This window comes from Rhipicephalus sanguineus, unplaced genomic scaffold (genome assembly GCF_013339695.2).
Source record: "Rhipicephalus sanguineus isolate Rsan-2018 unplaced genomic scaffold, BIME_Rsan_1.4 Seq963, whole genome shotgun sequence".
In the NCBI taxonomy this organism is placed as follows: Eukaryota; Metazoa; Arthropoda; class Arachnida; order Ixodida; family Ixodidae; genus Rhipicephalus; species Rhipicephalus sanguineus.
This window is the reverse complement of record NW_023616390.1, coordinates 11,054-36,385: the sequence shown is the minus strand read 5'-3', so window position 1 is coordinate 36,385 and position 25,332 is coordinate 11,054. Positions and strand designations below refer to the sequence as shown.

General features: G+C 44.6%; 1 protein-coding gene and 1 pseudogene across 1 annotated transcript in view; one reads left to right on the top strand and one right to left on the bottom strand.

Annotated features, from left to right (window-relative positions):
• Nucleotides 1–4,390, bottom strand: part of LOC119378756 (pleckstrin homology domain-containing family M member 2-like) — a 45,753-nt gene extending 41,363 nt beyond the window's left edge. Inside the window, 3 exon segments of the mRNA XM_049411811.1 lie at nt 2,926–3,026; nt 3,966–4,009; nt 4,012–4,390. Of these exon segments, the coding sequence (XP_049267768.1) occupies nt 2,926–3,026; nt 3,966–4,009; nt 4,012–4,072 (206 nt within the window). The 5' untranslated portion in view covers nt 4,073–4,390.
• A 418-nt stretch (nt 4,391–4,808) lies between these two features.
• LOC119378760 (zinc finger protein 791-like) lies at nt 4,809–22,438 on the top strand (annotated as a pseudogene).
• Nucleotides 22,439–25,332: the final 2,894 nt, after the last annotated feature.

The following is a 25,332-nucleotide window of genomic DNA, read 5'->3' as shown; positions in this document are numbered from 1 at the left end:
CTGAAATTGAGAGGCAAAAGAAAGACGAGATTGATGCTCTAGACAATCTGGAAGTGAACAAGAACACGAATGTACAAGATCTAAGAGAAAAGTTAATACCTCAGACATGCATGGAGTTCATGAATGCATTTACAGCATTCAGTGCATTCAGTGACACCACACTGATGATGTTTGCCTTGACTCATAGCCGCAATTTTATATATGGGTGGAAATTCATGCGTAACTGAGGTGCTCGTCCCTATCTAGACCAACAGTAGAGGCAGGAAGGAGCTAAAATGGTTGGTGTATGCGAAGAGGCCCGGCAGAGCCGCTGGTACAGCACAACAGGCACAAGTGCATATTTTGTACCACAGCCGGAAATGAGTTGTGCCAGAGATTTTTTTTTTTTTTTCACAGTTCATGAAGTGCCCCTCTGCACCGCTTGCTTCGCGCATTTTCATGCGAGAGATTTGGTGGAAGGATTGCAGTTTGGTGCGCTCATGAGGCAATAGGACAGGTGTTGTCCCACTTTTCCAAAGACCCGTCATGGGTCAATGGGTGTCACGGACTGCGATTTTTGCGACCCGGCGTCACGGCGAATTAGCGGGCGCCGCTCGTCCCCGCTGACCGGCGGGAACCGCGTACTCTTGAAAAGAGCCAGGAAGTGCTGAATGGGTTGTCCTTCTTCGAACGTCGCCGCGGACGATTGATCCTTTGTACCTACGGCGGCGGCGGCAGGATCTTGCAAAGGCCGCGAGGTACTCCGAACAAGCTTTTGACTTCAAGACGCTCCGGCTGAGAGCCAAGCAAACTGACCGTTCCCACGGGAAAAACTTCTGGTGGACAAGCCGTATGGCAGCACCCCAACAGATTGTCGCCCTCGCTCAGTTGAGGACCCTCTCCTAATTAAAAGGGGGTGTGGTCAGTGTAATTTTAGGGCGGAGTTTCGAACGATGAAACGCGCATGATTGGACCCAGGTAGAGGTCCCTTGTTCCCCCAGGAAAAGGATGAGGGGACACGAGGATGATTTAAGCGCAGGATTTGGCCCTGCTAAGCAGTCTAGTCGCTTACCAACATGGTGTAGAAGCAGATCAACAAGTATCCCTTCTGGAAGTTTTGTGTGGCTCTGTATCGGCTGGCCACCTAAACTTAGCCGTTCGTTTAGTTGTGACGAGAAATTAACGTCCGCATCGTAGACATCGGAGCTTCCTCTCGGGTTAGCTCAACCTGCCCGAGATCGCCTTCAAGCACTAGCCTCCCGGAAACACCAGCGTTGCAACACCACCGACATCGCAGTCGTGCCAGAACTCCGACGACTTCTCGCATCCGATCGTCGTGGACCCAACGCTGCCGGTCATCACACGTATGCCTTCCCCTGTTTATCCCTTTGGACTTTCGCATCAATAGTTTTAGTGTTTGTTAGTTTTTGTGTAGTTCGTAATCATTCTCTCTTGTAAGCTGATTTATTGAGTTTGTATGTATTTTGTTAGTTTGTATTAAGTGTTGTATTAATTTTTTTGTGCCGCAATATCCTTAGAGTAAAGTTGTTTTGTTTTGTTTTCCCACGTCTCTGATCTCTTCACTGTCTCTGCTTACGTACGGAACGAACTAACCTGCTGTCATCCCGTCGCCGACTTCGCGCTGGCGTCGCTGGTGGCAGCTTGTAACAATGGGACACATACGTCCCACTTTTTTCTCGTAAACTAATGATGCCATTTTGGTGAAAATTGTTTCATTCTATTTCTAAGTATGTTATTTGGATATTCCGCAGGCATATTTTTGTGTTATCATCTGAAAAATATAGATGAACCCACAAAGGGTTTAAACAATGACAAGGATCGCTACTAACTTATATAATGCTAGTGATATGTGCATTGGAAATAATTGCTAAAAAACAAATAACAGGAATACTATGAAATTAAAATTACATAAACCTAGCAACGTATGAACTGGACATACAGGGATATATCAAAATTAAAGGGGCATAAAAAAGAAACACAAAATTAATTTTTAACTGATACACCGTTATTTCAAAACTCCATTTTTCATTAATTTCACAGTAATATATTAATTCATTAGGAGCAGGGAAAATTAGTTAAACTTGAAGGTTTTATTTTGCACCAAATGGCAAAACCAGAGGTTGAAGGGAGTTCAATCTAATCCCCCCACCCACCATTTTCAGCTTGTACGTGTATAGACGCAAACACACACGTGAAAACACACACGGACATACAGTCGCGCTCAATATGACTTGCAACACGGGAACGCTTGGCCTCTACAAGTTTAATGATTGCGCACGGCTTCAACTTGCTTCATTTCTGTACTTAATATTATTTTCTTATTTGGGAACATCCCGCAGTCAGAGAGCACCGCTTGGTTGTAGAAATAAAGGTTAGTGGAAGGAATGCGAAATGTGTAAACTCCTGAGGCCACGCGCTCCCCTCTTGAAGGTCATATTGAACGTGACTGTACATACAGGGAGATCAGGGCCCCATCCCCCAACCACAAGATACAATCCTGGCTGTGGATGTGTGGAGGAGAGTGCAGTTGCAGCATGGTAATTTATTTACAACATTCAGTCTTTAGCTCTACTTGAATATTATGCAGTTCGCATTACCTAACCATGCCAACTCGGTGTCAAAAATCGATTACAAGAACTTCAACATGGCACTGCCATCTCCCCTTCATTTTTACACCATTTCACGCTTGCTAGGCATTCTCTTACTGCAAGAACGGTAGTTATACCGCTTGAATCATTTTTTTTTCTCATTAAGAACCTGTCAAAGGCTGGTGGATGCGCAAGCTTTAACTTCCAAGAGGACACACACATAGTTTATGAACAGCGCACTAACATGAGAACGCCAAAAAGAACCACACCACACAGGCGCTGTGTAGACAAACACGAACGCACTGCTTCACATAGTCACAAATAAGTAAGTTTTTACCCATAGAGAAACACTCTGTCAAGATGCTGACACAACCAGCAAGCCTCCGGAGTGTCTTCTGTCATACCATTTGTGCCAGCAGGCTCTGCAACATTCTGCACCTGGAAACCAAACAAATTTAACTCGATTTGCTTGTGAGCGAGTCTACAAACACACACACACACACACACACACACACACACACACACACACACACACACACACCCACACACACACACACACACACACACATATATTATATATATTATATATATATATATATATATATATATATATAATATATATATATATAATATATAATAGTGGGAAAAGAATCACGCGGACCCCGATAGAATAAGGAATGAAGAAAGAAACTATACGACTTTCGTTGGTTTGGCACTGTATATTTTCACTAACGTTTCGTCTGGTGGACCAGACTTTGTCAAAGTAACAAGCACATCGGCGTTTCTTTCTTCATTCCTTATATATATATATATAGTAATTCTTGAGGAAAAGGAAGAAGGCACTAATTTATGTCTACCCAATGCCTACCGATCGGTGATAGGAGTTGGGGAAGAAAAAAAAAAGAAGTGATAGAAAAGGTGGGGGGGGGGGGGTGCAGGTTAGAGCAGTTCATGGACGGCGCCCCGATCAGCGAGCGATCTTCGTGATGACATCGCGGACGAAGCGACCGTCTGGCATGAAATCCTCCGAGCAACCATGCAATCCCGTGTTTGATGTCAGCCCATCTGGCCGGGGGAATCGCGGAAAGACACACCGACCAAAATAAGAACCATGTTCATATTTACTTATTTGCTTTGCTTGGCCCTTCCCTTATTTTATTTTCTGATTGTATCCTCCCTTACCTAATGCCCGTTCATGGACATGTACGGCACGACAAATAAATAATCTTGCAAATTCTGGAGCGCACTATAATACTGCTAAAAAACTGCCACGAGGTGATTGACGGTATCCATAAACACTAGTACGCAAAGCTCAGTTGATCAAACGAGAGAAGCTGCCTCTGTGCGGTAAACGTCAAAAAGCTGTCCAGCGCATACCTGCTTTATAGCCTCTTGAAGCGCTGTCAGAAGACGTCCTTTGCGTCGTGGTCAGAAGAGCCGAGCTGCTTAACGTCAAAAACAGGAACTATTCCAAATCGCGACATCGCGCTTAAGCGATCACTCGACTGTAAACAATGCGGTCAACGCTTGCCATGTGATTAGTGACACGACAAAGCGACCACTCGACTGACAACCACTTAGCACGCACAACCCGAAACACGGCGCAAGGCCCACCGACAGAACATCTATCGAAAACCTTTCCGCGCCAGTTCCACTTGAGCGACACTCGTACATTATACGACAACTGTTATCTTCTGTAACAGCCGCCTCGTTGGCCTCAGGAACGTTTGGGGGAGCATTTATAGCTTCACGCCACTTCTATCTACAAATCCTAAAGTGTCCACAGCCGCTCCGAGTTTCCTTTCCGCATGTCGACATCAAAACAACTGCTGCTGGCTCTCCACGACTACAGTCCCCCTGCCAACGACTTACGCAAGTAAGCGCCGCTAAAACTTTGTGGTGACGCAATTTATCCAGCTGCATGCAAATTAAAACTTATGGTAATACTAAGAATTACTCACTCTCAATTAGTTGCAAATAAGAAATCTAGTCATATTTTGTTTTGTGTATCGTATTTGCAAGTCACAAAGCCACGCACGATCCAGACAAGCCACAGTCGGCAGTTTGAAATGTGGTTTCTGTTCTGTCGTGTTGTATCTGTACCGATGTTTCGCGGCCGGATTCACTTGTAAGCCCGTTCTAATTAGTAATGTTTGGGCAGTAGCATGCTCAGCTACACGATTTTGTGTACTTATTTTTGCTAATTCGTGGAGACGCACTATGGGAATCTATGTGACGGTCAACTTGGACGTCGAGCCGCTTACAGCCGGCTTTTATTCCCCCTCGGTCTTCCCGCTGGAAGCTCCGTCGACCTGATAGTTGCTCCTCCGTCTCAACCAAAAGCGGTGGATCGCAAAAGTCCGTTTTCCTTGTGTCACGCCCTCGTATGCGGCAGGAGGGTTCCCATTGCTCGGAACAACTTCGACAAGAGTTTCGAGGCTCCCTCCGTTCCCAGGGGTCTGAGCGTCCGCTCCCCCCTCGTCAATGGACAGCGCATATGTCAGTTAAAGAATGTACGCGGGGACATCAACCAAGCCGGTAGCGAACGCGGTACCACAAACACCGCCCGTTGACACTGTCGTTGCGGACGACCCTGAAGAGTGCAAGAAGGCCCTCGAGGACATCATCAAGGCCGGAGAGCCCGAGACCAAAACTGTGTTTGTGTGCACCGAGTGTCCGCACCGCACTTTCGACAAGGACGAGGCGGTGGAGCATTGCAAGTCGCATCTCGCGTCCGCTGGCCCAGCGGACGTAGCAAGCGCGGCGAAAGATGTGCCGAGGCCTCCGCCGAAGCGCGGGAGGCCTCCCAAGGAGAGGTTTCACTGCAATACGTGCGCGAAGTCGTTCTCCTCGCGACAGAGTCTTCAGACGCACCTGCTCAACCACACAAGCCGTGGCGCTGCAGTGCCTTTGGTGACCAGGCTGAAAAGTGTTAGTAATGTGCCGCCCAGAAGTGAGCCTGCAGACTGTCCGCAAAACCCCGTTTCAGAAACCACTCCTGATTGCCCACAAACATTAGTTTCTCGTGCGCTTGAGGAATATACGAACCCTACACTAAACATTCCAATTTCAGGCGATTCCAGCACCAGCGGAACTACTGAATTCAGTGTGGGGTGCGCAGAAATGTTTGCATCACTCTCTGATCTTGACACCCATCGTCAGTCAGCGCATCCAGATTCACACTTTTGCCACATCTGCGGTGAACTGTTCAGCGAGGCCATTCACCTCGAATCGCACGTGACAGCGGCACACGGAAAAGGCATCTGCTTTTATTGCACACTTTGCCTGATGGTTTTTGTGGGCGAGGAATCCTTTAAGGGCCACAAAGCACGGTGTGGTGTTGTCTGTGCTACATCCAAACGCAAAAGGCGAGAGTTTATCTGCTCCCACTGTTCTTTCATCACTGATGCTTACTCCAAGCTGTGTGACCATGTGGTTGAGAAACACCCTAATGTTTCAGTGCATCAGTGTGACTATTGCCAGAAACCCTTCCTCCATAGTGCCATGCTTGAGCATCACCATGAAACAGTGCATGAAAAGACAGATGGGCCAACAGCTGCTGGAATTGGCAAGAACTCAACGACACGTCTCTATCCGTGCACTTTCTGTGATCGTGTGTTTAGGAGCCACCGAGGCATCCAGGCTCACACAAACATTCACAAAAACCTGCGGCCATATGAGTGCCGCAAATGTGGTGCCTCACTGACATCCATGACTAACCTTAAAGCACATATGGTCTGTATTCATGGCAACCCTGGTGACAATGCAAAGTGTCCTCACTGCCCCAAGGTCAGTTTTATGGTTTGCTTGCATAATTGTTTGCTCGAGTGCTTTAGTGTTATTGTATATTCTTTCCCCGTTTTGATACCCTCTAGTGTAGTGTAGCAAACCAAAATCTTCTTTTCCATTTAACATTTTCTTCGTTTGCCTTTTTCCCTCTCTCTACACATTACAGAAAAACAATAACCTATTAAGATTACTTTCCTTGAAAATGTAATTGGTTATATTTACCATTTACTGCCCCGAGAAAGTAATCAAAGAATTATTGAAAAGTAGTGTATCACTTCCATGTTACTTCCCTCCAAGCATTTATTAACATTGTACCAATACAGGAAATAGAATGAGCTGGCCTGACAATTTCGCTGAAACTTCTGCAGCACTTGCACCTTGTTTATTTCACTAGCAATTGCTTTCATAATTTCGTTCATCTTCTCCCTTGCTTATTTTTCAAAACATGAGCGGAATGACGATAAACAAGATTGCGGTTGTTGCAGTGTCATGACGCTTGCATCTTGGTCCTCTGTGAAGCACTGTGCATTGCAGTTGCTACTATTCAGAGCATCTCTGAGGAGGCACTCCCACCAGGTTCAATGAAATGTGGCCATCATTGCTGAATGATATTAGTGCTGTTTCAGTTAGTCAGCCAACATACGGCAGAGTATTATGATGAGGAAACTCATAATTAAATGATGGGGCATTCTATTCTAGAACCACAATTTGATTGTGACACAACATTAATTAGAACTAAGAGACATGAAAGCCAAGGAAAGTACATGCGATTATGAGGCACGCTGCAGTGGACTCCATCAGGAAACAAGTGCGCAGCACCTAGGCTTGCCTATTCACTCAAGCACAATCACGAAGCTGTTCTACTGTAGTTCCTGCCAAATTAAGGGGATAAGGCTGCATTATACCTCCTCATCAACAAAGTAATTGATTACATGTTATTGATTACTCAAAGAGTAATTGAAATACAGTGAGTGATAACGACTAAAAGTAATTGATTATTAGAAAACTGCCAAAAAATTTGATTGTGAGCAATCAGTTACGCATGACTTGTTACATGCAAGTCTCAATTCTTTTAAACGGAGATTGCTTATGTCTATTTATGAGCAATATTCCTTGAAGTGAAAGCCCAGCAGAGTTCCTTGAGTGCGATCTTTTTCTCAGACAGACCAATGGTACTTTTTGGCGCCATAATAATGACCAAATTTTCTCATCATTCCTCTCTCAGCACCGACCGGGAATGCTCGCTGGGTATAATTCATTCTGTAATAATGAAAAATAAACTGTATTTGAAAAATTAACGCTGTATATGAACAGAAAATGGCTTAAAGCCCAAGCAAGAATTGTCCAGCAAAGATTGTTCCTTGGCATACCTGACTGACCTACACAAGACCACATTTGTTTTGTGTCCTTATGAGAGTATGCATGCCAGGTTGACACAAGCAGTTCAAATATTGCACAGAAAGAAGAGCTCATTTCCAATTTATATTGACCTACTTCTTTTCACTTGAAGTCCAACTGCAACAAAATATTGACCATCATGAAAAAAAGGACTTAGTTCCAGATAGTGTGGCTAAGCTTTGCCTCCATGCAAAATTTCTTGCTTGAAATACTAGCGCATCTGTAACAAAAAGCTGTCAGAAATAAATGTCTTTGATTCGAAAAGTGAAGGAAATTGCTCCCATTGGCAATCCCTAAACGTGACAACAGACCGACAACTTGAAGAACCAGCACAACTTTTCGGCATCAGCTGCAAGATTTGGCAATGCCCACATTACACGTAACTCATCACATGCAATATACGTATTGAGATTTGTGTCACAGCTGCCAACTACTACACGGACGAGCACGGTCTGCTTAACTGCCGATTGGCTGCCACGGCGGTCTAGTTAGTATTGCGATCGACTGCCGACCCGAAGGTTGCGGGACGGAATCCCGGCCATGGCGGCTGCATTTGACGGAGGCAAAAATGATCAAGGCCCGTGTACTAGATACGTGCACGTTAAAGAACACCAGCAGGTCAAAATTTCCGGAGCCCTCCACTACCGCATCCCTCATAATCGTATCGTCATTTTGGGATGTAAACCCCAACAAATATTCTTAGGCACTAATTAAAGATTGTTACTAAGTAATTAGCCCATTACCAACCCTGTGGTCTTCGCAAAATTGCTTGAGTATTGTGTAATATGTACAATTTACTTCAAATTAGTCTAAGCATACAAACAAGAAGTTAAAGGCTTGAGGTGAGCAACTATGGTCTAAAAAACGACTGACCAGGACAAGTTATTCCTGTCAAAAATTGACTGCAGAGACGTTCTTTGTTCTAACTAATGGTGTTGAGCAGCTAAGCCAGAGTGACTTGGTTGCAGTTATTCTTTAACGCATATATGCCCAAACTCAGAAAAAATGACAAAACAAATATTTTTTTTCACAAAACGTGTACTTATACCCTCAAAAGAAAGCACAAGTTCTTTATTTACTGCCAGGTAAACGCAACACTGTTTTTCAAGCTGTCCTATACATATAGGACACTGGGCATTAGGGATGCTAGTGTGGGTGTGGTAAGCCTTGAAACATTTCACGTGCACGCAGACATTGCACTTCTTCCTCTCCATGACGTCTTTCACACAAAGCACGCGTTTGCCCGGAGAAAGCGGTCGGCACGTGGCAGCATGAAAGCAAGCAATGTCTAGGCTTGCACACCTTGAGAATGAGGCCTGCTTGATGTGCTGTATGTGGCGTAGTCATCAGCTAGAGAAATAGCGATGTTAGAGTGCATCAAAGAAGCGTCCTATATGTAGGACACTGTGCATATATGGGTTAAAGCAAAATTAGCTTTTTCTTCTGCTCAGGTATTCAAGCTAAAGCGCTCCCTGAACATACACGTGCGTGCCATCCACAGCCAGGAAGGTCGCCGGCAGTGTGAGCTCTGTGGCAAGTGGCTGGCCACTGAGCGGAAGCTGCAACGTCACGTAGCCTTAACGCATTATGGGGATTCTGTCAATGCCCAAGACGGTACGTTCCCCCTGCTGCGACCTCTCAAGTGTGATCGCTGTGACTTCAAGAGCTTTAGCTACCCACGGCTCGCAAGGCACAGGTATGTTTTGATAAGAATGTTCTTTTGGGCAACTGGAGTTGGATAGTGCAACACTTCGGCGAGACACAGAGCAGGACGCTCTGCCGAGTGTGTCTCTCTTCCGTATGTCTCGCTAATGTGCTGCGCTAGCCAACTTAGTTTTACTATACCAACACACCCAGTCATCAACCTTAGGCCTAGCTTTCAGGCTATTTGGTGCCTTGTTAATGAAACACCTTTCATTGCTATATAAAGAAAACAATTCTGCAGAACCAATCTCACTAAGAGTGTTAATGTTAACGTGCTTATCATTTGTTGCTGCGTAGTAACAAATCATATTTCCACAGCTGAAATGCATCGTGTACGAAGCGTGTGGCAGATGGGCTCATTTCTTATGCAGCCCTCTCGAACACCATCTAGTTGCAGCGCTGCAAAGTCAGCTTGTGGTGCATCTGTGAACATGCTATATTCAGACAAGGTGGTCTTAATGGTGATGCTTTTATTTCACCCAACATTAAATAAATTCTGAAATCTACTGTGTACGGTGTTCATGTGCCACTCTTCAGTGACAAAAAAAATTGGCCCTAAGCCATGGCAGACACACTTAAAGGGGACCTGCAACACTTTTTTGGCATGGTCAGAAAGCGCTGCCGATCGGTAGTCGAGGCTCCCAAGAACACGCGAGCCAAACATTATAGCGCAGCACGCCGCCTGGGATATAGAATAAATTTGCAAAGTCAGCTAACAAGCGCTTCCTCTTCTCTCGACAAAAATAATGCTTGCAGCATCACTGACACAAGTTCCACGTCGTTGGCTGATTTGAACACGGCGCACTCAATAGTTACTGCGGCCACCTTGCGGTGGCCGCAGTAACTACCGAGTAACTACCGCGCGCGCGCGCACGATCGCACTGAAAGTACGTCACACGTTCGAAAAAAAAAGAAAATGTGCTCAAGGTCAGGAGGCGTGCATGACGTACCTCCTTCCCCCATGCCATTCCCCCCTGCTTAGCTTCCAGTGCTTTTGTCAGGGCGAGAAAAGAGAGAAAGCAATTACAGCGTGCGGCAAATCTTTGTAACTGCACGTACTGGACGGATTCTAAAAATTTTTTGTGGCGTTCGATTCGTGAGGCAATAAGTTCTTTTAGTGAAGCCTTACTTGGAAAAGTGTTTTAGAGCCCCTTTAAGGTAGTGTGCGAAACATTAATTGAAGAGCAGCACATGCCATGTTACCTAAGTTGGCAATAAATAAACTTGTTAATGAGCGGCACATACCTGGTGTCATATGCTTGGTGACTTAAGTCAGTGAAACTGCTGTGTTTTAACACAGCTCTCTCAGCACAGTGGCCCATTGTCCCACCTGTGGACTTCCTCATAAATTTGTGGGAAAGCGGTTATAAATATCCTGAAAAGTGTGAATAGGGTCATTCCACGCCAACTGTCCCAGCTGGGTGCTCGACAAAAATCAATTTCTCTAAAAAAATCTGAGAAAATTACGTACATATAGACATTAGTTCTACAGTATTTTCCCAAAATATTTTGAGCGGCAAACATTTTTCGGGCACGTGAGCGCCATTTGAACTTCTCGATATGGTGGAAAACCAGGTACGAAAGAAAAATTCGCCATAAATGGACAGTTTCAGGCATTCATTTGAAACTTACTTTTTACGTTTTTAGAGCATCGCGCTTTTATTATAGGACAGTTGCTCAGAGTAGCTTTATATTTTTCACTCCTTAGTGCTTGAGTAAAATTGAGTAAATTGCAGCGTTTTGGGGAATTTTTGTACAAAAGACGATTGTAGACCAAACGAATCAATTATTTTATAGAACTCTCCATAAAACGTACTATCTCCTAAGCTTTTGTTTTGCCTGTGTGCGGCATACAGGCCCTAAAATAAAATCCTGACCTTGTAAAGAACGCTACATTGGCCTATGTTCAGATGTCTGTAGCACTCTAAGGTGGTCCAGAAAAAATAAGCAGAAAAGTGCATACGATTGAGAATCATACAACTTTGTCCACAGAAAGTTTAATCAAAGTAGTTTTTGTTTTAGTCAAAAAATTTTTTGAAGTTTAGTCCCACCATTGGATTATTTTGCTGTGGGGCAATACAAACTGACTGAATTTACTGCATAAAAGAGGTAGTGTATTCGGAGCACATGGTTTTCAGTTCCTTTTGTTAGTACTTTATAATGTATATTACATATCAAGGACATAATAAACAGAGGTAAATATAACAATACCATTGGCTTAGATGCCAAAATTCCCCAATAATTGCGTTACTTTTGCTGACTCTGAGAATCTATTGGCGTCAAAATAAGTTAAGTCTCAAAGTTTCTGTAAACCGGAGAAAGGAGGTTCCGTCGTGCGGCGCTGACGCACAAAAAAGTCGGGCTCACGCCCCGACTTTTTTGGCCGGCTGTACATACAGTTTCTTTGTAATGATAAGTTGTTTTAATATACAGAACAGCTGTGCACTTGCTGGCAATACTTTATTGGTCAATATTCAGTGCTATATACACAACCCACATAGACTTGGTTTTTTTCTGCATTATACACGCATTGCTTTCCCTCTAGTGCTTACATTAGTCATGTCTGTCTTTTTACTTTATGGCTTTAAAGGTGCTGCATTCAGCATTATGTTTGCAAGAAGACTTTGCAACTTTAGTGATACCATTTCATGTAGTATCGGCTCATCAAGTCGAGTATGACCAATAATCTTCATACAGAAACATCCTCACCATCCGCCTACACGCCACATGTAAGCTGGCATTCTGAGAAAACATCGTGGGTCATGTTATGTTTAACAGTTGCTTACAGAACTGCAATAACAGAGCAACGTGTGCAGTTCTTGGGTTTGGGCAAGAATCATACACTTCAGTGCCTTTCTTTTCTCACTTTTTTCCACAACATTCTATGCACCAACTGGCACCAAACATGATTACTTGCAGTTTTTTGTGTGTGGATTGCCATTGTATCTTTGTGGATTTCTTGTGCACTTATCAGCAAGAAAAAAAATGTGTCCATAAACTCCCAAGGATATAACAAATACAGCAGAGATTGGTCATATAGAACATATTAGAGTCAGTCATCTTTTCTTGTTGTTAAAGTGTCAGGAATGATAAAGTATAATGACAGACTGCTTTTCTATGTTTGTTCAGGTCAAGTAAGGACGCCCTAGCTGTGACGCTCGAGCACAGCATTTGAATATGCATCATAGTGCCATATTATATTGCATTTGGACATAACAACCTTCATGCACACCAACATGAGAGTAAATATCGAATTGCTAGGCACTATGGCCATGTAAACTTCTTAGAGAGCCAGAACAAATTCATGTCAAACTGTAGTGCGAGGAAAAACGGGACACAGTAAAGACACCCAGGACAGCGCTGTCCTGCGTGTTCTTTACTGTGTCCCGTTTTTCCTCGCGCTACGCTTCGACAGGAGTCTACACAAACTCACCCAGTACTCAATGTTACTTCAGCCAGAAAAATGCATAGTCAAGTGACAAGAAATCCAGAGATGTTTCACTTTACTCTTTGGTCTTCAGAGGAAAAGCTTTCACGATCTTACCTAGCCCAAGAATAGTTCTTGTCTAAACTGGCACTTCTGTAGCCACTGCTGTGTATCCATGTGGAGTGTCTTTTTAATATTTTTAGAATATGGTGCAGTTTTAGTTATGTATTCAGAAAGTCTTTGCTCTGCCCTAAATATCACCTTTTCCCGTAAACTTACTTTTTAATGCGTAGCCTCAGAGAAGTTGCATGTCTATTGCCACATGTTGATATTCTCCTGCGTTGCACAGGGTGACACACACGGGAGTGTACCCCCATCAATGTCCCGAGTGCAACAAACAGTTTGTGTTCCGTGACCAGATGACACGGCACGTCCAAAGTGTGCACCGCAAGGTCCGACTCAGCTGCCAACTGTCCACGCCTGTTCTTCTCCGAGAAGCTCTTTCAACAGCACCTCGATGCACATCGGTTGGGACAAGGTTCCCTTGCACGTACGTGCTTATGCTTTAATTAGGCTGTATAGAGTTGCGTCCCTCTGTTGCAAGCTGCATGTCACCTCTGCCAATGCACCTTGCAGAGGTGTGCTTTGGGTGCCTGTGTGACAGAGCATATACTCTTGTTGTTCTGAGAACACCATTCCTGAGAGGTACCTGTTGTGGTCAAAGATAATAGAAACTTCATGGCTTTTGGCCTATATGCACCTGTTCCATTGAACATTATCAATCAATCAATCAATCAATCAATCAATCAATCAATCAATCAATAAATCAATCAATCAATCAATCAATCAATCAATCAGTCAGTCAGTCAGTCAATCGGAAGTTGCCTTTTGTGCCAGGAGTACCTTGAGTGCCGTTTTGTGGTAAAAGAAATTAGGAATGGTGTGCTTTAATCAATCAACAAGTCAATCATCAAGATTAAACACTGTCATCTGGAATACAATCGGACAAAACTGGCTGTACTTCAGAGGCCAGGTTAAGTGAAATGTCCTTGAAGCGTCTGTAAATGTAGACGCTATGGTTTGTGGTAGCATTGCGGCACATTTGTGTAGTAATACAATGATTATTAGGGTCTTACTTCCCCACTACAGACTGCACAATAATATTAATGTGTTTCCACTTTACTCACCCAATTCAGCACGCCAGCTTACCTCAATCCACCCCAGTCCTTCATCCCCCCCTCCTGTTTTCGCACTTGGCCTCTCCTCCTCCACCTTTGGGTTGGGGGAGAGTGTACGAAGCAAACACACATGCGCGCTAAAGTGGGCAGTTGCTGCCTTGAAGTAGAGAAGACCACTTGCGGAAACATTGGCTCCAGCAAAACCCCTGTTGAATGAAGGAAAGAGATGATTTTCAAGGGCTCATTTTCTTTGTTAGGCACAATATTAATGAGAACTAACAGACTGTCTGTTAGTTCTCATTAACCCTGTTGAAGGATCTTTCATCTTTGCAGTTAGTAAGTAAGTAAGTAAGTAGGTGTTCCTGATCCCTTTTGGCACAGGGCAGGCGCTCGCAGCGCCTGCTGCATAGTACACCAGGTGTCACATATTGGAACTGTTAGGGGTGGGCACCCGAAAGCCACCTACTGATTAAAAAATGGGTATGTCACAGTTCATCAGGCAACAGCCTGACCATAGCTTTCTTTATGACTCCGTTAGCATGGGCACTTTCATGTATAAACAGCATACCTGCCAAGTCTCCCAGATTACCCGGGAGACTCCCGGATTTTGAACGTTTCTCCCGGTTGTACGGGTCATAGGAAAATCTCCCGGAAATCCAGTTTTGCCCCGCGCGTCCAGTGCATTGCGCGCCACGTGCGTCACGGTGACGCGAGGTGGGACGTTTCACGTAGAGATGCGCTACACGCAATTTAAAAATTGATCCTAAATGTGTTATAGGTTATACCAGCCGTTAATATTTCGTATATGATGTGTTTGTGTACACACAAATCTATCCCACAAGTCATCTCGCCTTCAAAAGTATGTGTCGATTACTACTGCTTTAGGTGGAGAGCCAGCACTTTTAATTTTAAGTGCTGGGCTCTCCACTTAAAGTAGCCTTACCGATGTCTGTCGAGATAGCTTGTTCGCCAGTGCTTGCGACCGTCCCCGTCTCAACGGCGCCCCTTATGGTCCCTTGCCCGACGAAATAACTGGTAAGCAAGCGACGACAGGCCTCGCACGCGGAGCGATGTTATCGCATGTGCCCTTCGCGCGACGGTGACGGCCGGGTCGTTTCATCTCTGCTTCAACCGCGTTCGTCCCTAGCGCTAGCGCGCATTTACTCGCACGTGAAACAGATGATGCGTAAGCGATGTTATCGGTTTGGACTCTGTACAGGTCAGCGGCGACTGCAAAATCCCGCTGACAGTGTCCATATAATTGCTAGCGGTCGGCATACTTTATACACCCCCCCCCTTCCCCCCGTTCAGTAGATCTCCCGGATTCCGTTCTCCAAACTTGGCAGGTATGAAACAGCAATGAACAGGCTTTCACGACTCTTGTTCGACCATAGTATTACCTCGACTTTGTGTTGTGAACAACGAAGTATAGAGAGTGTCAGTTTTGTATGATTTCCTTCAAAACACACTTTTTGGATCAAAAAGCACACTTGACAGTATTCGGATTAATGTGTGTACATTAAAGTGCCACTTTCCATGCGCGGTGCTTGCAGTAAGCGCACTCAAAGACTTCACGTAGAAAACAGCGCTACGAGACGGGACAAAGAAAGGCACAAACACGGCGCTGACTATCAACCAAATGTGCTTTTATTCCACCAGTCCGCATATTATACATCACCATGACTAACGAAAGCATAACAAAAAACCAGAAAAAGCCGGTCAGCCTGCGCAAAGGCAAGAAAATTTTAACTCGACAGAAATGCTATCTCCTTCGGAAGCAGTGAAATCGAGGGGAGGCTAACACATGCCTCGCCGCCTTTACAAATGTGATACGCTTCAGAAACGAGACGCGCACGTTCGTCATAGTACTTTGATAGGAAATTCGTATCTTTAAAAGATGGCTGGCAGCCGCATTCATTACAATGAATGGATAGTTGACTGTCTTTTGCTTGTTTAGAGACCTTGTTCGCGTGCTCGCGCAAGTGGTCATTAGCACACGGCCAGTTTTACCAACATAGTAACGCCCGCAGGAAAGAGGAATCTTGTACACAACAGAATCGCAACATTCAACAAACTTTTGCCGGTGCTTCTTACTACATCTTTCCGTCTTGGTTTCTCTGTTTACCTGCTGACACAGGCTACCAAGTTTATTTTTGGCAGAGAATAACAACCTTACCCCAGCCCTACTGACCACCTTTTTAAGATTATGTGCCACCTGGTGCACATACGGGATGACTGCAACTGGTGCTGGGGGTGTGTCGGTGATTGCACCGCTGCTGAGACCCTGTTCTTAAAGCTAGAAAGGAGGCTTTCAGCGATGCTGGTCAATACAGTTTCCGGGAAACCTGCCAGCTTCAAACGTGCTAATTGACAAGAAAAACTCTCCTCAACCTGGTGGTCACAGGACCTCTCAAGCGCCGCCTTCATGCAGGCCCTGGCAATGCCGCGCTTCACAATCTTCGAGTGCGCGGACGAAAAAGGGAGAAGGCTCTTCTGCGACCTAGGCGCATAACCCCAACAAACATGGTCGTTTGAGAACAAGAGTTCCAAGTCTAAGAAGCGTAACCTATTGTCTAAGGGATGCTCAATGGTCAACTCAAGTGGGCTTAATTCCGTGAGGAATACGTCAAAAATTCCAGCAGCAGGCTGTACGTCAAGAGGGTTAGTGCAATAAATACTAAAAAGTCGTCCACGTACCGCATCACCTTTACCACGCTAGTCTGTCTAAGTTTGCTGTCAAGATTACGGTCATAGCGGGCTAGTAAGATGTCGCTGAGGACAGGGGCGATGCATGAGCCAATGCAGACTCCTTTTCGCTGAATGAAAAGCTTATCGTCAAAACTTATGAAAGTGGATTGCATGTAAAAACTTTAGAACTCTAAAATGGTCGACCGTGATTCACAAAATTGTCGACCGTAATCTTGACAGCAAACTTAGACAGACTAGCGGGTAAAGGTGATGCGTGACGTGGACGACGACCTTTTTAGTATTTTATTGCACTAACCTCTTGACGTACAGCCTGCTGCTGGAATTTTTGACGTATTCCTCACGGAATTAAGCCCACTTGAGTTGACCATTGAGCATCCCTTAGACAATAGGTTACGCTTCTTAGACTTGGAACTCTTGTTCTCAAACGACCATGTTTGTTGGGGTTATGGCCTAGGTCGCAAGAAGAGCTTCTCCCTTTTTCGTCCGCGCACTCGAAGATTGTGAAGCGCGGCATTGCCAGGGCCTGCATGAAGGCGGCGCTTGAGAGGTCCTGTGACCACCAGGTTGAGGAGAGTTTTTTCTTGTCAATTAGCACGTTTGAAGCTGGCAGGTTTCCCGGAAACTGTATTGACCAGCATCGCTGAAAGCCTCCTTTCTAGCTTTAAGAACAGGGTCAGCAGCGGTGCATCACACGACACACCCCCAGCACAACCATTGCAGTCATCCGTATGTGCACCAGGTGGCACATAATCTTAAAAAGGTGGTCAGTAGGGCTGGGGTAAGGTTGTTATTCTCTGCCAAAAATAAACTTGGTAGCCTGTGTCAGCAGGTAACAGAGAAACCAAGACGGAAAGATGTAGTAAGAAGCACCGGCAAAGTTTGTTGAATGTTGCGATTTGTTGTGTACAAGATTCCTCTTTCCTGCGGGCGTACTATGTTGGTCAAACTGCCGGGTGGCTAATGACCACTTGCGCGAGCACGCGAACAAGGTCTCTAAACAAGCAAAAGACAGTCAACTATCCATTCATTGTAATGAATGCGGCTGCCAGCATCTTTTAAAGATACGAATTTCCTATCAAAGTACTATGACGAACGTGCGCGTTCTGTTTCTGAAGCGTATCACATTTGTAAAGGCGGCGAGGCATGTTAGCCTCCCTCGATTTCACTGCTTCCGAAGGAGATAGCATTTCTGCGAGTTAAATTTTCTTGCCTTGCGCAGGCTGACCGGCTTTTTCTGTTTTTGTTATGCTTTCGTTAGTCATGGTGATGTATAAATATGCGGATGGTGGAATAAAAGCACATTTGGTTGATAGTCAGCCGTGTTTGTGCCTTTCTTTGTCCCGTCTCGTAGCGCTGTTTCTATGTGAAGTCATGCACCAACCAGCCCAAATCGTACCCACTGCACTCAAAGAGTGTGGCAGACACTTAAGAAACTGCTCCTCCTCTTGCACTGCGACTGTGCTGCATGTTCCTTGCAGGCCTGGAGTTTGCTTCTTGCTTTATCCAAGCGCAGAAACTAGCAGCACAATGCAGGGCAGTTGTCTATGTGAAAACATGCCACCTTTTCATTGCCTGTTTCTCTTGTGTAGCATGTGCGACAACTTCTACGAAACTAAGGCGGCATTGGACCATCACAGCCAAAGCCATGAAGCAAGTCTACCTTTACAGTGTGAAACTGTGCAAGCAACGGTTTAAGTACTCACAGGGTATTGACTTATTACTACATAAGTTCGAGTTTCACACTGTAGCAGTGGCTGCAACTGTAAAGAGTGTCTTTTCATCTTCTCTTTGCTGTGCAAGGGCATATACTACTAATACCAACGCAACAACCACTGCAAATCCAGACGTGTCCCACCCCTTTTAAGACATCCCCCCCCCTTTTTTTGTCCCAAATTAAGGCTGCATGAGCCCCACTCGCCCTGCCCTGTCTCTTATACGCTTTTGCAAGCCGTCCACCTGTTCATTTCTAAGCACTGGTGCTTGTTCCCTGTCTGTGGCCATGTTCATCCATGTGCTTTGGGTTCTTGCAACCAGTGAAAACACAGCTTCTATGGACCCACTTCCTTACCTGGAATCCCAAGGTTCTCTCTGCAAAGTTGTAAATAAACTAGTAAAAAATGGTTGATCCCTCCGTCATAGGAATCGGAATAACACGAAAGTAAAGTGCGCCCTTACAGAAGTAACTGAATGTTTACTGTACATTGATATAGAGAGTTGCACCATATCAATTGATGTCTGGCAGCTATAGCACCGTTTAACGTGTATGCACACACTTCATGATTGTTGGTACATCTCCATCCCGACGACTAACGTCCATGTTAAATGATTAAACAAACCCTTGTGGTAGCTGTAGTAGTTAACGGTGAAAGCGTAATCAGACAACGAGGTGATAGCCAGAAGACCGTCGCATATTAGACGCAGAACTTGGTCGCCATCCCGCGGCCTGTTAAATGTGATTGAACACCGCGGCCACACTAGAGGGAAACGCAAAGCGCGTCGTGCCGCCCCGGTAGCCCGGCCGCGATTTTTCTCGGGGCGAGCGCTGAGCGGGGAACGCGTGTTACAGCCACGTGAGGCAGGCGCGCGTAGCAGAGCTATTTTTGGTTTGGATTAGCGTGATACTATGAGCGAGGCTAGCGAGGCCGACACTTTTACGGCGCTTGAGCTAAGGTCACCACCTCGCGATGTGTTAAGGCATTGAAAAATTGAACTTCTATTGAAAACGCGCCGAATGGGACGGACATGTAACGCGTTGCAAGTGCTAATCGCAGGGGCCACAGTAATGACGAATTACTTTACTTTACCGCTCCCAGAGGAAAACCCACCCCCCCGACCGAGAGTGGTAGATATAAAAGGTGCGTTTGTAAAGGCTCTAGAGTCTGTGACCGTGGCGCAGTGGATAGCGTGCCCGGCATCTGTTGTTGCGGACCGAGCGGTCGTGGGTTCGATGCCCGTTGACAGAACTTTTTTTCTTTGCCATCTAATCGGGTAAATTTTTTCGACGTCATTTCCGTGATGGAAAATACGTCACTGTAGTCTTGGTGGTCCCCAGCATAAAACACTTTCGTGTTAAAATGATAATAACAATTAGTACGCAATGCAAGAATTCAAACTAATTACCCTTAGGTTGGAAGACTGAGGTATTTCGCTGTATTGCCCTGATGCTACTGTGGGTCATTTCCACCAGCTGCTGTAATTGGCTCTTGTTGTGCTGTTATCTATAAAGTAGCACTGAGGTGAAGGAACTAAAGCAAAGCTAACACAGAAAAAAGCACGCACCAGGTAAGGGAGAAAAGGCATGTCTCTCAGCTTCTCCCTTGCCAGCGAGGGTCACTTCACAAAGCAAACACGACTTCAACTAGAGAGGTTGGTTGGTGAAATCAAAATATGGGGAAATATTCGGGAAGGATACAGGATGAGGTGGGTCGTCACTGAGTAATGCTTCTTCTGCTTTTAAATGGAAAGGATCTCGGGCATCTGTAAGTGTTTACTACAACTGATGCTGCGAGAATAGTGCAAGAACTCCTCCTCGTGGATTTCTGCAGAACTGATTTTTCACAGGCCGTGTCCACGAGTTCTTCTACTTACAGTAAAACCTCGGTGATACAAATCTCGCGGGGTTACGAAAAATATTCGTATCATCCAAAATTCGTATCACCAGAAAACATGGAAAATTACTAGTATGCGAAAAAAGAAGTTGGCATACATTTTGATTTAGTGTTTCTCAGGGCCGCAGCTACGTCATGAACAGCTCTGAATGATTGCCAGTAAAGTTTTAGGCGTCAGCGATCATACTTGCACTTGTAATATACGGTGCATGCGCGCGTGTGTAAGTAATGAACCAGATGTGTTGTGCCCCGGGACCGCTAGTGCCCCTTCCAATCTTACTACGCTTTTTTGCATGACACCAAAGTACTGCAGCGAAAGTGGCTTAAGAAGCGCTTTGCACACGATAGATAGAGGCCAAGCTCCTTCGCCAAGACCGTTTGCTTCGTCTCTTGGGGTCTTCGTCCACCTTTAATGGGACTTCATGACGGACCCAGCCCAAGTTTCAGTCTTGTTTCATAGAACTCTGATTGCGGGGACATGGCTTACATAGACGTGGCAGGCACGTGTTAACACAGTACAACGACGCTGCTGCCTCGAGCACAGGAGCACGCGTCAACGTGTCGGAAAAAAAAAAAAAGCGCGGCGTCAACGTCATCTGTAATCTCAACGCGAAGGCGCCTAAAGGCCTTCAAGATTCGCGCGCATGCCCGCGCCCGCGCGTGACTGCCGCGTCTTCCGCGACAGCGCGGGCAGCACCTGTTCGTACCTGTGCGCTATAGCGTACATTCGTATCAAACGTCGTGGGGTGCAAATCGGTTCGCAACAACCGTACCCCAATACATTGCAGGCTAATGGGCCTTGGCCGGGACCACAGAAAAATTCGTATCACCCCGAAATTCGTACGAGCCGTGAACGTATCACCGAGGTTTTACTGTATTTGGCCTTGCCCTGCAATTTACTAGCCTCTTATTTATTTCGGATAATCTGCCCTCGTTTGAGGACTGAGCCCCGTACAAACGCTTCCATGGAGAAGCGTTTGTATGGGGCACAGTCCTCAAATGAGGGCAGATTTTTATTCACTAATGAATTCCGAGAAATCAACGTTATTGCTTTGCACCATTCTCTTGTGAACAACAACTTAAGTTTTCTTCCAATAGCCGAGCGCTACATGCAGTGTCTCGGGTTGATATTAGCCACTTTTGCAGGGGCTTTCTATTCATCGGAGGTTTCGGCATAGCAAGGAAGCAAGGTCATCGAGCCAGTGGAAGAGTGGCGACCACCGTGGCGGCACAGCTGTGACGTCTGTCACATTCGCTTCAAGTACCAGAGCAGCCTAGCTGCACACAGGTTGAACCGGCACACCGATGCTGAGCGACTCACTTGCACCTACTGCAGCCGCAGTTTCAACTCGCAGAGCGTTTTGGCTCTGCACATTCGCTCACACACTGGCGAGAAACCACACGTGTGCCCACACTGCAGCAAGGCATTCAGCATACCAAACAATCTCAAGAACCACATCATCACACAGCACACCAAGGAGTTCAAGTTTTTCTGTCCACTGTGCTCCAAAGGTGCAGTCAGCCAAATAAACTACGACAGCATTTGCTTCAGTCACACAAGGCCATAAATGACTCCTCAAGCAAGTACAAGAGAACGGTGACGAAGACTGTTCCGGACATGCCAGATATTGATGACCTTCCCATGTCTCAAGTGGCTGTTGAAGATGCAGCCTCCATTTTGTCCCAGATCATCATGTGAACCAAAAGCCAGTTTTTAAGCATTGTGTTACTGTGTTAACAAAACAAAGTGACTTTTGGAAGGAGTAATTGAAGTTCTACTTAGCTTGTTACTTGAGTGCTGTTCATGCTGCTTGCAATAGGATAATAAACTGTTGCTGCATAGAGAAATGATAGTAATAGTCAACAGTATGTTTCTATAAAGTAGGAAGTAAGCAACATGAAATGACTTAAAATTTTTGCAGTTTGAATGATTTCCAATTGCTGACATCATGTAAGAACACATGTGAAATTTATTTTTCAAATAACTGTATTATATTATTGGTGTGCAGTTAGCAATTACATAAATTAAGTGTTGGTATGTTCTTCTTTTGTCTATAGTTATTATAGTGTATGTATGTTACAGTTATGTTGGATAGAGGTTCATGCAAGTGTTAATTTAATTCTATGTGCCAGTACATATATGCCTTTTGGCAAGTGCACATTTATATGCCTTTTCTGAGATGCACAGACATGATGGAATTCATCTAACGCAGCACCCCCGCTTCCAGCAGCACTTGGTTACATCCGTTAATAATTTAGTTGGAGCGCATTTTTGCCTTTTCAAACCATGGAAAACTTTTGACTGCAATAGCGAGTGAGGAACTGCACACCAAGTGAGGAATATTCAGTTCTTCAATGAGTTTTGTCAAATTTACAGAATTGGGTGCTTCATTCAAGAACTCTCTGTAGGAATGTGAGATATGAAACCTTCAACTGTTCCATGTTGTATATTTGGAAAGAACCTATCCAGCAGCTGTTCTTGCTTTTGATGCGCTCTCACATTATTTCTGTACTTCCACATTCAACACTACACTCGCTGCTTCTTTTTATTAGCCTTGTCTTGTCCTCAAACTGTGAACGTCAATGTCGATGGCACTTTATTTTTTGAATACTGAAATCCTAGTAGTTACAGATACCAAACGAGATCCATCCATCAGCATCACACAACATTTCAACTAAGTTTTCAATGCACTGCACTGAAGAAAGTAAGTGCATGCAAGCGGAGTTACAAATATTGTTCCTGGACAAGGTGACAAGATTTGCTTAGAAGGGTGTAATTTCGTGCACCCTTATTTTTTACACCTTTTGAGGTGTAATGTTCTCAATATTATCAACTCTGTACGCATTTGCTTTTTTAATTTCCTTTCAGGAAGTGTGCAGAAAACATAATGTGGGAATAAAGATAGCTATGCAAAAATGTGAGGATGAAGAGACTCTGCACAGCAGAGGCACAAAGCACAAAATTTTTGTAGGGATGGGCGAATATTCGGGTTTAGAATATTCGAACGAATATTACAGTATTCGCATTCGCTTCGATACGAATTTATATTATTCGAAATTTAGAAGTATTCGAAATGAACGAATATATGTATGTTTAACCGCACATAACCCCCTGTAAAGGTGGTTTCACTGCAGCGTCATGTTGCTCTACCATAAAACCACCTTTACAGGAGAAATCTGCACTGCCACGAAGTCACACTTCAAGGTTAAGTGTACATATTTTTTTAAGTTTAAAAGCGTGTTATATGGGCTTATATGCGCTAAGTATAGTAATTTTTAAATTGTAACATATTGTACTACTTCTAACTTGCACCCTACTGCTATTCAAATCTTGATACTATTCAAGGTTGCTTCCACTTCATTTCAAGTAACATTCGCTCATACCTAGCTCCAATTCTTAAAAATATTGTGCAAGGGTCATGACAAAAATGCTCAGTTTTCATAATAATATGTGCTATACTATTCGAACTATTCGATTCGAAATTATTCGACCAAATCACTATTCGCTTCGGATTCGCTTCGAACCTCAAATTTGCTATTCGCCCATCCCTAAATTTTTGCTACTGAAAACATGATAAATATGCTTGAGTTTTGCACGTAGTGCCACCCATTGAAGCTGAGGGCTGTTGACTCAAGATAAAGCTTAACAAAGAAGCTGCTGCTTACCTCTGTGATATTCTGGAAACTAACTTCGCCATTCTCATTTGTTATATCAAGTGCAACACAATACAGTTTATCATAAAGCATATAATACAAGATCTTTGACATCAAATGAAAATCTTGTGGTGCCATTCTCCGATTCCTTCTGTGAGTTCTATGACAATGTCAAAAACGCTGCGAAGAAGAAAGGGCTCTTCAAAAGCGTTACCACGAACCCTTCTCCATAACTATTTTATGTAATAGACAGTCTGGCTTGTTTGTTTTTTCTATAAAGAAGGCTTCCAAGTAACTTGTTGCTGTCTTTCATAAACAGCATCCTGGCTCGAGCCCTTTGATATACCGATGACAATTCGTTTTTGAAGCCTTAGGTTGAAACTCGCATGGGTCTATTTTGTAATCTTTTTTCTGTAGCAGCTAAGGCTTTTTCTTTGAACTAGCTTGGGAAATGACCACAAACTGTCCTTATCCCACAGTGGTAACCACAAAACGGCAGGAAGAGGAAGATGGAAGCTTGTGATGAAGAAATCCATAAACGGGGGCTGGGTGCTCGAGCCGACATTTCGACAAGTGGACTTATCTTCTCCAGCCTTGAAGAAGACAAGTCCTCTTGTCGTAACATCGGCTTGAGCACACACACCCTGTTTACTAATTTTTTTCATTAGTAACCACAGTGACTTATGTGCAATTGTTTCTCTTATTTTACTAGACTTGCCTGCCACGGTGGTCTAGTGGTTATAGTGCTTGAATGCTGACCCGAAGGTCACAGAAGCTGCATTTCGATGGCGGCGGAATGCTGGAGGCCCGTGTGCTTAGATATAGGTGCACGTTAATGAACCCCAGGTTGTTGAAATTTCTGGAGCCCTCCACTACGGCATCTCTCATAATCATATCGTGGTTTTGGGACATAATAACCCAGCAGTTATTATTTCACTGCACTCCTTACTTTCCTGCCAGAAGTGTTGCAGCATGTTGAGATGTGTTTGACATGTGTCTACTTGCCATGCAGTGTTAGGGAAAGTTTGAAATGCCTGCAAGGTGGATGACAACTATCATTGGTTAAGATAAATACTAATGTGCTTAAATCTTTTAGGCTAAATTTTGTGTTGAATGAAGGAACACTCCTAATGCTGTAAAAGAAGATGCTTACAATGCTCAGCAACTCGAATGTGATGACAGGGCCACATGGTGGTTGAAACTTGCACTACTGGCGAGTGCTGTGGCCAGGTAATGCTTTTGGACCAAATTTGACCACAATGCATGACGAAGGCTCT